Source organism: Balaenoptera musculus, chromosome 11, assembly GCF_009873245.2.
Source record: "Balaenoptera musculus isolate JJ_BM4_2016_0621 chromosome 11, mBalMus1.pri.v3, whole genome shotgun sequence".
Classification (NCBI taxonomy): domain Eukaryota; kingdom Metazoa; phylum Chordata; class Mammalia; order Artiodactyla; family Balaenopteridae; genus Balaenoptera; species Balaenoptera musculus.
Window position 1 is genome coordinate 59,208,064 of NC_045795.1, and position 13,782 is coordinate 59,221,845.

A 13,782-nucleotide genomic window follows, 5' to 3' on the forward strand; every position below is an offset into this window, starting at 1 on the left:
GTGGAATCTTCCAACCTCCACCTGTGTCTGTCTCCCTTATGACTCAGCTGTGTGCCCTTGCTGTGCTGCTGTACTAAGTCTGTACTATAAATACAACTGTATGTGAGTCTCATGAGTCCTCTAGAATCCCTGAATGTGAGGGTGGTCTTGCGACACCCGACACAAATGCCTAATGTTTCTGGGTCTCTTACTATGTGCGCAGCTCAATACTAATCATTTTACCTGGATTGTCTCATTGAATCTTCCCAACATCCCTGCTCTGTGAGGTAGGTCAGTATCATCACCACCATTGGCAAGTGCCGGTCCTATATCTCATACATTTATTTCAGTATCTATTTTCTTCCACATGTTTGAAACATGGAATATTGTTTCTGTTGTTCACAGGAAACTTTAAGTGACAAAAGCACTGAGTGTTTTTTAATCACGTTGTCATTTCAGGTACGAACACATCCTCACGGAGCCTGACCCAGTACCAGCATATGCTCTGAAGCTGCTAGTTGCCATGACTGAACACAACCCAACTTTTACCAGGTACTGTCACTTCAAATTTTCTTTTCTTTGTTTCTCATCTAGAAAGTGATTTTTCTGTGTTCTGAAAATGTTGTTAAAGATGATGAGATTCTGCAAGGCTAATGTTGGAGTTACCACAGTGGTAAATTTTCATGTTTTATGGTTTGTAGTATCTGTCATCTATGGTGTTTTGGGTCATGTTCTCATATTTTTATTCTTTATTAGAGTTTGCATACTGTGGAATTCATAATGCTTTAAAATTATAAATTCTTTAAAGAGAAAATACTAACATATACTTTTATTCTTTTTAACGTCTTTATTGGAGTATAATTGCTTTACAATGTTGTGTTAGTTTCTGCTGTATAACAAAGTGAATCAGCTATATGTATACGTATATCCCCATATCCCCTCCCTCTTGCGTCTCCCTCCTACCCTCCCTATCCCACCCCTCTAGGTGGTCACAAAGCACTGAGCTGGTCTCCCTGTGCTATGCGGCTGCTTCCCACTAGCTATCTATTTTACATTTGGTAGTGTAGATATGTCAATGCTACTCTCTCACTTTGTCCCAGCTTACCCTTCCCCCTCCCCGTGTCCTCAAGTCCATTCTCTACATCTGCGTCTTTATTCCTGTCCTACCCCTAGGTTCGTCAGAACCATTTGTTTTTTTTTTTTAGATTCCATATATATGTGTTAGCATACGGTATTTGTTTTTCTCTTTCTGACTTACTTCACTCTGTATGACAGTCTCTAGGTCCATCCACCTCACTACAAATAACTCGATTTCGTTTCCTTTTATGGCTGAGTAATATTCCATTGTATATATGTGCCACATCTTCTTTATCCATTCATCTCTCGATGGACACTTAGGTTGCTTCCATGTCCTGGCTATTGTAAATAGAGCTGCAATGAATATTGTGGTACATGGTTCTTTTTGGATTATGGTTTTTTCAGGGTATATGCCCAGTAGTGGGATTTCTGGGTCGTATGGTAGTTCTATTTTTAGTTTTTTAAGGAACCTCCATACTGTTCTCCGTAGTGGCTGTATCAATTTACATTGCCACCAACAGTGCAAGAGGGTCCCCTTTTCTCCACACCCTCTCCAGCATTTATTGTTTGTAGATTTTTTGATGATGGCCATTCTGACCGGTGTGCGGTGATACCTCATTGTAGTTTTGATTTGCATTTCTCTAACAATTAGTGATGTTGAGCATCATTTCATGTGTTTGTTGGCAATCTGTATATCTTCTTTGGAGAAATGTCTATTTAGGTCTTCTGCCCATTTTTGGATTGGGTTGTTTGTTTTTTTGATATTGAGCTGCATGAGCTGCTTGTATATTTTGGAGATTAATCCTTTGTCCGTTGCTTCATTTGCAAATATTTTCTCCCATTCTGAGGGTTGTCTTTTCGTCCTGTTTATGGTTTCCTTTGCTGTGCAAAAGCTTTTAAGTTTCATTAGGTCCCATTTGTTTATTTTTGTTTTTATTTCTGTTTCTCTGGGAGATGGGTCAAAAAGGATCTTACTGTGATTTATGGCAAAGAGTGTTCTTCCTATGCTTTCCTCTAAGAGTTTTATAGTGTCTGACCTTACATTTAGACTTTAATCCATTTTGAGTTTATTTTTGTGTAAATGACTCTACTGCCCAAAGCAATCTACAGATTCAGTGCAATCCCTATCAAACTACCAATGTCATTTTTCACAGAAGTAGAACAAAAAGTTTCACAATTTGTGTGGAAACGCAAAAGACCCTGAGTAGCCAAAGCAATCTTGAGAAAGAAAAATGGATCTGGGGGAATCAGGCTCCCTGACTTCAGACTATACTACAAAGCTACAGTAATCAAGATAGTATGGTACTGGCACAACAGAAATATAGATCAATGGAACAGGATAGAAAGCCCAGAGATAAACTCACGCACATATGGTCACCTAATCTGTGACAAAGGAGGTAAGAATATACAATGGAGAAAAGACAGCCTCTTCAATAAGGGGTGCTGGGAAAACTGGAGAGCTACATGTAAAAGAATGAAATTAGAACACTCCCTAACACCACATGCAAAAATAAACACATATACTTTTAGAAAGTCAGTTCTCGCCTCATTGTACTGAACAATTGTTTATTAAATCTGTGTAGTATTTATAGACTATAATTTTTCTGCTTTTTTTTTAAGAATTAATGTTTTTTTAAAAATAAATTTATTTATTTATTTTTGGCTGCATTGGGTCTTTGTTGTTGCGTGTGGGCTTTCTCTAGTCGTGGCGAACGGGGGCTACTCTTTGTTGCGGTGTGCGGGCTTCTCATTGTGGTGGCTTCTCTTGTTGTGGAGCATGAGCTCTAGGCGCGTGGGATTCAGTAGTTGTGGCATGTGGGCTCAGTAGTTGTGGCTCATGGGCTCTAGAGTGCAGGCTCAGTAGTTGTGGTGCATGGGCTTCGTTGCTCCGTGGTATGTGGGATCTTCCCTGACTAGGGCTTGAACCCGTGTCCCCTGCATTGGCAGGCGGATTCTTAACCAGTGTGCCACCAGTTAAGTCCTTAATTTTTTTTTTTTTTTTTTTAGTTGACATACGTTCATTGAGTAGTGGAGAGCTTTTTGTCTTTATTGAAGACACTACCTGTGATGATACCAAATTTTTTAGTGCTAGTTGCCTAGGGTAGCGGCAGCTGCTTCACTCTTGCAAAGAAGGGTTTGTCGGAGACCACCCAGCTCTGCAGAAAGGCAAGAGAAGAGTTGTTGCTTTCAAACAAGAAGCCTGGTTTTGGTTGTATGGGTGATGTGTGAGGACCTTTTGGGTTTGGATCCTGTACCTGTAGGTGCAGTGCACCTGTAGAGTTTCCCTTTGATCTTTCTCAGAGAACTAAATCATACAGTCCCAACCACCTGGATTTCACCTGGTCTTCTGTTTACAAGTCCTGCATAGTGATGAGCCAGCATCATATTGTTAGTGCTGAACAAGAAATGCTATTTGTAGAGTATCTGTATTGAGTGAAAGGCTGACCTAAGACAACCTTCGCAAGGGGTGTGCCAGGGCCCGGGGTATGCCATGACCCAGTCGCAGGGCTGCCCCGGTGCTCTGGGTCTTCAGGTCAGCCACCGTGTGGGGCCTGTCACAGCTCTCAGGCCTATGTCCTTCTGCTGTGAGCAGCCTCATTTGTTTCCAGAGAGTGACATATAAATACTACCCTGAACTCCCTGTGCCACGTTGTAAAAGAATTTGGGGAGCACTTAACCCTTTATATTGTTGGCAATTCTGAATCCTGTGTTTCTGTAGTCTTTTAAAAGTCTGTCCAATGAGCCTTCCAAATTTCTCACTCAGAAGGCACCATTCTCTATTCCTACAGAAGAAATTTATGTCTAAAGAGTGAATCTGTGTTAGGAGTTAAAGCCAAATTCAGATAGTTGTTTCTTTTCTGGACCTTTGATACCAAGTGGGAATATTGTATACTGATTTTATCCTCTCATTAGATTGAACAGATTGCGTTTCCTTTTTTTTATGTTGACTCTTGCTCATTCATGTGGCATGTTTTCCAGGCTACTTTCTCTTCTTGCCAACTCTTTATTAAATTCATCTGAATTTCCTCATATTGAGGGAAAAAAACCTAGTGAGGTGGAAACAGATAACTGATGACCTATAACCTTTTTATTTTAAAATGGTTAGACACTAGGTTTAGAAGTCAGTTTATATTTTTTTAGTTTACAAGCAGAATTCAATGGATTAATTTTTATAAACTTTTTTCTTTGTTTTCCTTGCATAATTAATACTTGAATATATTGTCTTTGTATTAAATTCCAGCACTGTAATCACGAGGTCCCCTGGGCTTCCTCTTTCCCCACCACTGCTGCACAGGTCTCTCCCCCAGGGCTAATACTTGTTATTATTTTGGTGGGTGTCCTTCCTGAACTTTTTTGGGAGCTATTTAAATTCAGTATGTATATACTGAATTTAAATAGCTTCGCTGTGTGGTGGTCAGTTTTTTAAAAAATCATAGATAGTATCATTGGGTGTGTGTTTTTCTGAAATTTACCTTTTCATTTATCAAAATTATTTGAAGATCTTTTTGTATCAGTATTTATTCACACTCTTGGCAATATCTTTGCCAAACTTACGGATGAAAATGGGATTTCATTTCATTTTGCATTCACTTATCTACTGATAAACTCGAACCTCTTAATATTTATTCACTAAATTCAATTGTAAAAGGTCCATAGCCTTCAACCGTCAGTTCTACTTCTACGTATCTGTTCAAGAGAAAAACTCATATATACACAAAGACTTATGCCTAGGCAAATAAGTTTTAAAATGAGAAAAATGGTTTTAAAATTAAATTACATTATAGCTATAATAAACACGACTGTGCAAGGGTTTGAAAGGGCAAGATACGTTTTGAATACTGCTCTACAAAGATATCCTAATAATTTTGTAAACTGAAATTGTTTATCACCCCCAAACCCCATTTAAATACCACTTTGCCTTTTGTAGAGTCTCTTTCTGTGTTCACTGTTCTCTTCTGTTTGCCTTTTCTCTTGAAACAGGATATTAAAATGAGAGTTGTCCCATGTCGATTTTGGCTGAGGCTCCAGAGGTCAAGAGCAAAGCATTAAAGGCCTATTACCACCCACCTGCTCTCTTCCCCCCCACCCCTTCTAAAGGGAGGTTCTAGATCCCACAGGCCCTAGCAACCTGTGTGCATTTTGCAAAATCCATTCATATACCTTGAAGGGGGGGTGGGGGAAAGGAAGTTTTTTATTTCCCTAACTGGATTTTCTTTTTATTCAAAAATGAATTTTAAGTCCAACATTTCGAAATGGGTAGTACATTTCTATTTGGGGGAAAAAAACAATATAAAAAGATAATACCGAGAAGACCCGTTCCTTCCTCTGTCCACTGTGATCTTTCCTCATCTTCCCATTATATCCCTTACGGCTGACTGCTTTATTCCTTTTATGTCCAAAGGCAAACTAATGTGACTGTGTATTTTCTCATTTCTCCCTTTCACACACAAATAGCATATTATGTATGTTTTTCTACCCTATGACTTTTTTCCCCAATTTTGTTTCTATGTCGATACATGGAGAGCTTCCATGTTGTGTTTTACAGTTATAAACTCTTCCATTGTATAGATATACCATACTTTGTCTCATTAATGTCTAATGGATAGACTTGAGTTCTTTCTAATCTAGTGATAGAGCAAAGAATGAATAATCTTATATTCATACTTCATTTTGTATGTATGCATCTACGTCTTACAGGATAAATCCCTAGATATGGTATTTGTGTATCAAAGGATAAATGCACTTAAAATTTGTTTTCAGGTTCAGCCATATTGCCCTATGGTGGGGACTTTACCATTTTGCATCTCCAAAGGACATGTTTGAGGATGCCTGGCCCCCTACAACCTTGCTATCAGAATTTGTTAAACTTTGGAACTTTGCCAGGGTGATGAGAGGTTATTTCATTGTAATTTTAATTTGCACTTTCCTTTTCATGAGTGAAGTTGAATATTTCTTTTTATGGTTAAGGGCCATTTGCATTTTGCTTTTTGCTCATGTTCTTTGCCATCAGTCCTTGGTCTTGGCAATGCCGCCCTTCAAACTGAAACACCTCCTGCCTGGCTTTCCATTGCACAAATACATTACAGGCCACTAATCCGTTTTACTTCTAACAGTGTCTGCACTATTCCTATTTTTTTTTGCTATCGTGAGTAGCATGACCATGGCTGTTACTTTGTATGCTACAAGTGGTGAATCCATGTATGTTTCTCCATTGTGTATCCATTCTAGAATGGAAATACTGGCTCACAGAGCTTGTGCTTGCCTAGATCCAGTAGATACTGCCAAGCAGTTTTCCAAATTGGTTGTACCAATTTACATTCCTACTAGCATTGTTCACAAGGTCTGGTTGTCATGTAAGCTTTAAAAAATTTTTTTTAAAGTCAGGTTTACTGAAGTATAAGCTTACATAGAGTAAAATTCACTCATTTTAGGTATGCAGTTCTCTGAGTTTTGAGAAACATACACGATTGTGCAACCATCACCACTATCAAGATAGAGTATTTCTATCATTCCAAAATGTTCCCTCATGCCCCTTTGAATGTTAGCTTATAAAAATTCTGTTTGCCTGGAGAATGATATGACCAGACTGATTTTAAGTTTCATTTTAATTTTTAAAATTTATTTTTTAAGAGTTAATACATAACACATTTCAAATTTCAGTATTTGAAAGAGTTTACATAGAAAAGCATATTTTTACCCCAGGAGATAGCCACCCTTTGAGCAGTTTGTGTGTGTATGTATATTATCTTTCACATATATGGTAGTATGTCGACTGCACCATTCTGTACTTCTTTTCAAAAATGTGTATAACAGCTTTATTGAGATATAGTTCACATACCATCTGTACTTTTAAAAAAAAACAGATACATAGTATTACATTTTATGAATATTCCATATTTATTTAACAAGTCACCTTTTGTTGAACATTTATGTTTTTCTAATCTGTTGGTATTATAAAACAAGGCTACAATTAATAATTAATTATTCATCCCATGTGTGTGTATATATGGATAAGTTAAATAATGAGAAGTGGAATTGCTTCATCACAGGGTACATAATATCATCTGGGGATCTTATAAAAAGTCTAAAACCCAGGCCATATCCCAGGCCAATTAAATCACAATCTCTAAGGCTGGACATAGTCATCAGTAGTTTTTGAAGCTCACCAGGTGATTACAGCATGCAAACAAGAGGGTTTTCTTTTGCTCTTTCAATTGAGACCTGTTTCTCTGCCTTTTCATTTTGCTTAACTTACTCTGCCTCTGTAAATTTAGGTGAAACACAGGTTGCTGTCTTGAAGTGTTGTCCTTACGTAGGAGCGTCCCTGTGTAGACTGCGTGTGCCCAGTGCCTTTCGTGGGAGATCTGGATTTGACGTGGACCCAAGTCACGTCATTCCTCAGTGTGTGCTGGCAGCTCTCTCCTAGGTAGGGGTGGAGCTGGAGATGGAGGGGCTAGAGCTGGCGCCAGGTGTGAGGCGGGACCACCCCTGTGCTCAGTGGCCGTCACCACCTAACAGGGGCAGGGTCTGATCCTAGGTTGTAGAGCAGAGGCCCTGACGGTCGGGCCCGAGCTGGCTCTTTGCCTTTAAGCGTGTGCCTTCCCTGCTCCTTGCCCTGGGACCCTTGCCCCTTGCCCCAGAGGGGGGCAGTGCTGAAGCAAGGGGTCCTGTGGGGGCTTTTGGCTCATGTCAGCTGCAGACAGAGCTGTCCGCAGTGCGCCTCCTGCAGAGGCACCAGCAGTTGTTTCCCTTGCTCTGCTTAGACACAGTGAGCCCAAGTCCCCTTTGTCCCTCACAGCCGCTCACTCCCCTAGAGCAGTCCTCAGTTTTCGCTCTCCATCCTGCCTCGGGGACAAGCCAGCATGCACTTGTGCAGGCGTGGAGTCCAGGCTTCCCACAGCCCTCCTGTTTGTCCCAGTGGTCCTCCAGCCAGCCAAGGGGGCTCATCTCCCCTGTGTAGGACCCCAGGGTTGGGGCCCGATCTGTGGCTCACAGCACTCCCTCCCCAGGGCGGGTGCCCACCCGTGTATCTTCCCCTTTCCTCTGAGTTCCCTCCCAGTGGCACAGGTCCCAGCCTGATCGCTTTTCTTCCCTTCCTACCCAATTACTTGTGGATCTTTATTCCAGCCTTAGTTGTACAGAAGTCTTTTTTGCCAGTTTCCAGTTAGTTTTCAGTGAGAATTGTTCCTCTTGTGGGTGTATTTTTGATGTGTTTGTGGGGGAAGTTGAGGTCCACATCTTCCTCCTCCGCCATCTTGATAGATCTCCCACTGTTGTTAACTATTTTTTGAAAGTAAAATATACCTTACATTCTTATGGAAGATTTTATAGATGGATGTGTTTATGTTATAGTGTCTGGTTGTAGGGAAATCCGGAGTGTATACACATGTATTAGGATGTCTGTCTGCTTTCCTTGTAAACGATTTTTTGATTTGTGACCCTGTTGAGTTTGTGACCCCTGGACTTTAGACAGGATGCTTATTTCAACAAAGGAATCTTTTCTCATTGTTTTCTTTCAACACAGATGTGAATTCATGGTTACATGAATACTTAGCAGCTATTTCGGGGTCAGAAGTGGATGGTTTCAGATTACTTTTTTGGTGTGACATTTACAAGGCAACCACTTAAAGTTTATTGTACACCTTTAAAAGTAGTGGTTCCCCAGTTGTGTACAATAGAGTGCTGGTAAATCCGAGTAGGGGTTCAGTAAAGCTTTTTGTGTTTCACAAGGCATCCTTATCTGTAGGGTTTCCCTGGTTGTCTAAAACAGATTCACAAGCTCTGGCCCACAGGGCCAGGGCCTGCGAGGTAAGAGTGGTGGTTATGCTGTTAAAGAGTTGTGCAGCCTACAGGCACAGACGAATTTGAGGCGCAGAGACCTTGTGTCTGGCAAAGCCTAAAAATATACTTTCTAGCCCTTTCCAGAGCATGTTTCCTGACTGCTGAACTGAAGGAGTACAACTTTTTTGTCTTTATTCATGAGAATAGGGAAATATTAGAACGTTAGCACTATATGGGACTTTGGGGAGATCATTAAAATGTACATTAACAAAAAATTACTCTTGATCGCTGAGATCAACACACCAGGAGATGACTGCCCTCAGAGAGAGTGTGTTACACTCACAGATTCCAAGAGGAGGGAGCACACCGCACCATGGGCAGCCACGTGGGGAAGCAAGAGAGGCAGTCAGGAGGCAGAGGAAGGAAGAGGAAAACGTGGGCCAGAGCCTTTGTTGTAGTTTCCAAGGGTAGGAGTGGGTGAGCAGGCTTAGGATTGGCTGCTTGAATAATTTCAGTGGGCTCTGAGGTGTGGGGTTTATCTCTACTTACCTGGTACCTGGCCCTGGGATGATTAGGGCAGGGAAACAGTGGCCTGGAGTTTAAGAGCTCCATATAAAGGAGGCTGTTGGGGGTTTGGTTGGCTTGCATAGGAAAGGCAAGCTCAAAGGAGAGTAGTTTGCTATCTCTGGGAACTGTCTGGCCCTGGGAGGGGCCTTTCCCCCAGAGTTAGTAAGATCTTAAGGTGTCAAAGAATCAAAAGTACAGAATAAAAAGACATGATTAGTATCCTGGGCCGATGTCTTCATTTTACACATGAGGAAAAGTGAGGCCCCAGAGGGAATTTGTGTGCCCCAGACGCCATAGTCAATTCGAAGAAGGTCAGGTTTCGGATCTAGACCTCCTAGTCCACTGTTGTTTGTACCATCCAGCAGAGCCACATTTGAAAAGACACCCAAGTGAATATCACAGTGGATTTTGAAATAGGATTGTTTTACGTTTCTTTGTGTCACATTTACTTGTAAGAGTGGTCCAGTTCCTCAACATGCTTGTCTTCAGTGTCATGTGGATCTGATAATAGCACATGCATGATTCTCCTTTGTTTCCCTCTGCCATCATCATTAGGTTCTGGCGCTCCTCTCTTTATTTTTATCATTGAGGCAGCTCTTGGCACAATTTTGGTTAGTAATATCCTGGTTGCTGACCTGTGCCTTCCCTCACTCTCCTGGATTTTGAACCCTCCTCTGCTCATGACTTAAACCACACTTACAGGGTTGAAATCCTTCCTTATTATGTTAATTATGATATAACGCATCATCCTGTCTCCTACAGGAACTAACATAAGTCTTTTTTTTTTTAATAAATTTATTTTTTTATTTATTATTTTTATTTATTTATTTATTAGTTTTGGCTGTGTTGGGTCTTCGCCGCTGCACGCAGGCTCTCTCCAGTTGCCGCGAGCAGGGGCTACTCTTCGCTGCAGTGCGCGGGCCCCTCACTGCGGTGGCCTCTCCTGTTGCAGAGCACGGGCTCCAGAGCGCACAGGCTTCAGTAGATGTGGCGCGTGGGCTCAGTAGTTGTGGCTCGTGGGCTCTAGAGCGCAGGCCCAGCAGCTGCGGCACACGGGCTCAGCTGTTCCGCGGCATGTGGGGTCTTCCCGGACCAGGGCTCGAACCCGTGTCCCTTGCACCGGCAGGCGGACTCCCAACTACTGCGCCACTAGGGAAGCCCCTAACGTAAGTCTTTACATAAGCGCTCATGGAGTAGGTATTAAATTAATTCTCTCCATCCATCCCAGTATTCTGATAGAATTATGGAAGGACACCAATCTAAAGCCTTAGGAGTTTAATCCAAGGCATTCTGTTTTCCTTAGTGATTTGTGAGGAAGATCAACAGTAATTGATCCAAATCTGTTTTGACTTTTTAAAAATCTTTTTAGGAAATAAAAAACTCTTATGTGAGTTTTTCCTGTTGCAAGTGGTAGTACTACTTCTGCTTATTTTCTTCTTTTATCTTGTTCATCAACACAGAGATTTCCCCTAAGTTCCTGGTGACTTGGTACACACTTTATTGCCTAACCTTACTGTATGGGGATCAGTTGGGTCCATTGAGACTGTTTATCTCGGTCCTTAGAAACAACTTAATCTCTCGAATCTGTATTCCCATAGCAACCCTGTGTGCTGGAGGCTTACTCACCACTTATCCTCCTCTGACTCGCATGGGACCAGTGACAACTTTCCTTATGGAGTGGCAACCAGGGCCCGGCCAAGAGCCCAACATGCTGATGTGTCTTTGGTCACATGGTGCCTGGGCTTGAGCCACTCACTTGTCGTGTTGGAAGCCAGCATTTAGTTGAAGTCTTTGTTCAGAGCAGTCCCTGGCGTTTGGGGGGCTACAATCAACAATAATTCACAGTTCCTTCCTTCTTTATTTAAATAGATGTTAAGGGATTTTTAACAGAATGCCACCTAACATTTTCTCTTGAAGTAGTTCCTTACTTGCCCACAAGAAAGTTCATTTGTTTCTTTTCTCTTCTTCACAAAGTCTCTTGAAGTTTTACAGTTAATTTCCATTGTAGAATTATGGAACTTCAGGACAGAATCAGCTTTGATATTTTTCTACCTACAGGAAAAGTTAGTATTATTTATTCATTCACTGAGTCACCTCACAAATAGTTGTGTTCTCTGAGTTGGACAAAACATACACGGTCCTGATTTTCATGGAGCTTATGAATGCATGGGGGTAGTAGACAATAAACAAGGAAATCAATTAAAAAACCCCATGATTTCAGCCAGTGATGTAAGTGGTGTACAGAACAGTAAAGCGGGGTTAGAGTATGGAGAGTGATGGGCTGGGGTCAGCTGTTTTCAAGAGGGTGGTTAAGAGCTTCTTTGGGAAGGTGACAACATATAAGATTGAGGTGACGAGCTGCATTAATGCTAGCTTCATTATTAAAGAAGCAAGCCTCTGATTTCCTGCGACTTTCAAATGAGGGGTATAACAACAGTGTCAGAGGCTGCTGCGAGCGTCGGTACGATGAGGATGGAGAAATAACCATTAGAGTTGGCAAGAGGAGTGATTTCTTAGGGGTTATTTTTAGTGGCATTCAGGGGCAAAAGCCTGGTGGAGTTCACTGAGAAGGGAATGATGAGGTGGAGACAGGGAACATCAGTAATTCTAAAGAGAGTTTTGCTATAAAGCAGAGCTGGAAAATGGGGAGCTGGAGGGGGATATGGGATCAAAGCAATTTCTTCGTTTATTCTGATTATTTTAGTGATGTTTCTATGTTGATGAGGATGATCTAGTGCAGAGGTTGGTAAACTACAGCTTAGGGGCCAAGTCCAGCGCACCTGCTTTTGTAAATAAAATGTTATCAGAACACAGCCACACTGATTCATTTATTTATTGTTTGTGGCTGCTTTTGTGCTACAGCGGCAGAGCTGGGTAGTTTTGAAAGAGACCGCATGACCTGCAAAGCCAAGAGTATTTACTTCTGGCCCTTAACTGGAGCAATTTCCCAACCCTTGATCTCATAGGAAGGGTAAAACTGATGAAGCAACAGGGTGAGCAGTGCCTTGCTAGACTGATATCCTTGCCTCCTAGGGGGGTAGCCCCTGCAATGCTGCCTGAGGGAGAGGTGTTAGAATCCAGTGCACGGGCGCAGGGGTAATTGAGCCGGGAAGTTAGGAAGTGATGCTCTGCCTCTGGGATGCTTGAAAGTGAGACTTTTGAAGTGGTGCAATTAGTAGTCATAAAACTATCTAGAAACTGGGTGCCCGAGGGGGGATTAGAAAAGAGTTTGGAAGTGATGAGGTCATTGAATTGAGTGGTCAAGGTATTGAATTCTTATTTGGATAACTGGAAACTATGTTCTGTATTCCTATTTTTAGACTATTTATAAAAACGATAGTAACTGTACTAAAGCCTCAATGTTGTTTACATATTTCTGTTTGGGGCTGTTGCCATTTGTTACTATCCTTCGTTTCCTACTTTCAGATAGAGAGTAAAATGGTAACTATTACTGTCATTATTGTGGTCATTATTTTTTATGAGTTCCTCTTTTTATACTTGCCTTTAAAAAAATTAAGACATTATTTTCCCTATGGAAAATGCGTTACATTTCCCTTATTAAACTGTTTAAGCATGTTCAGAATTACTATTTATTCTTAGCTCTTTCAGGTAGGACAGAGCTCAGTCCTCTCTGGAACCCTGCTTAGAGGTGTTTTTTAGCCTGGGTCTTCTATCTAGAGTAGATATCTTCTGCCTAGAAACATATCTAACCATAGAATGTTGGTTAAATCTCAGGTGTACTATGCCCTTGGCCATATTTTATCACCTGCTCATTACTTGCTCAGACTTAAGCATTTGAGACACAGTTTGGGCCTGTGATTCTCCATGTCTTCCCTGGTGCAGCTTGATGGAACCTTGGAGTGGTGGGCAGTGTGTGCAGCCCGTAGGTCCCTGGTCATCTCCTCCTCAGCTTTTCACTGTCAAGAGCCCTAGGCTTCGTGTGCCCCTAGACAGAGCCAGAGACTGTTCTGCAGACTCTGTGGCCATTGTAGAGATGACATGAAAGCACTGGGAAGATAGTACTGCTCACATACCACAGTTCTTTTAGCGCAAGAGTCTAGCCTGGGCTGTCAGAGCGTAATGCGAATTCTAGGACTGCATTCCAAGCTTCCCAAGTAGTTAAACATTGGGCTTAGTTCAGCGGCAGGCTCCTCAATTCACCAGTCATTATTAGGGAATGAGTCAGTCGCGTAGAGAAACCTTTCTCTGGGTTTTGTGCCAACAGTTTTATAGGTGTGAGTCCGCAGTGAGCTTTTCCTGCCAGTTCTATGAGGAAGCGAAAGCTATAAGTGGCCTGTGTGCCAGTGGAAATGAGACCTTCCCCTTGGACAGTTCTAGGGTGAGAATGTCAGTGCCCATGGCTAGATGGCAGTCATG

The 13,782-nt window shown here is 41.7% G+C and overlaps 1 protein-coding gene across 6 annotated transcripts in view; it reads left to right on the forward strand.

Annotated features, from left to right (window-relative positions):
- ULK4 (unc-51 like kinase 4) overlaps positions 1 to 13,782 on the forward strand; it is a 541,913-nt gene that overhangs the window by 227,177 nt on the left and 300,954 nt on the right. For all 6 annotated transcript variants that reach the window (XM_036870501.1, XM_036870500.1, XM_036870504.1 and 3 more), the window contains one exon: positions 439 to 531. In XM_036870501.1, the coding sequence (XP_036726396.1) occupies positions 439 to 531 (93 nt within the window). The remainder of the gene's footprint in view (positions 1 to 438; positions 532 to 13,782) is intronic.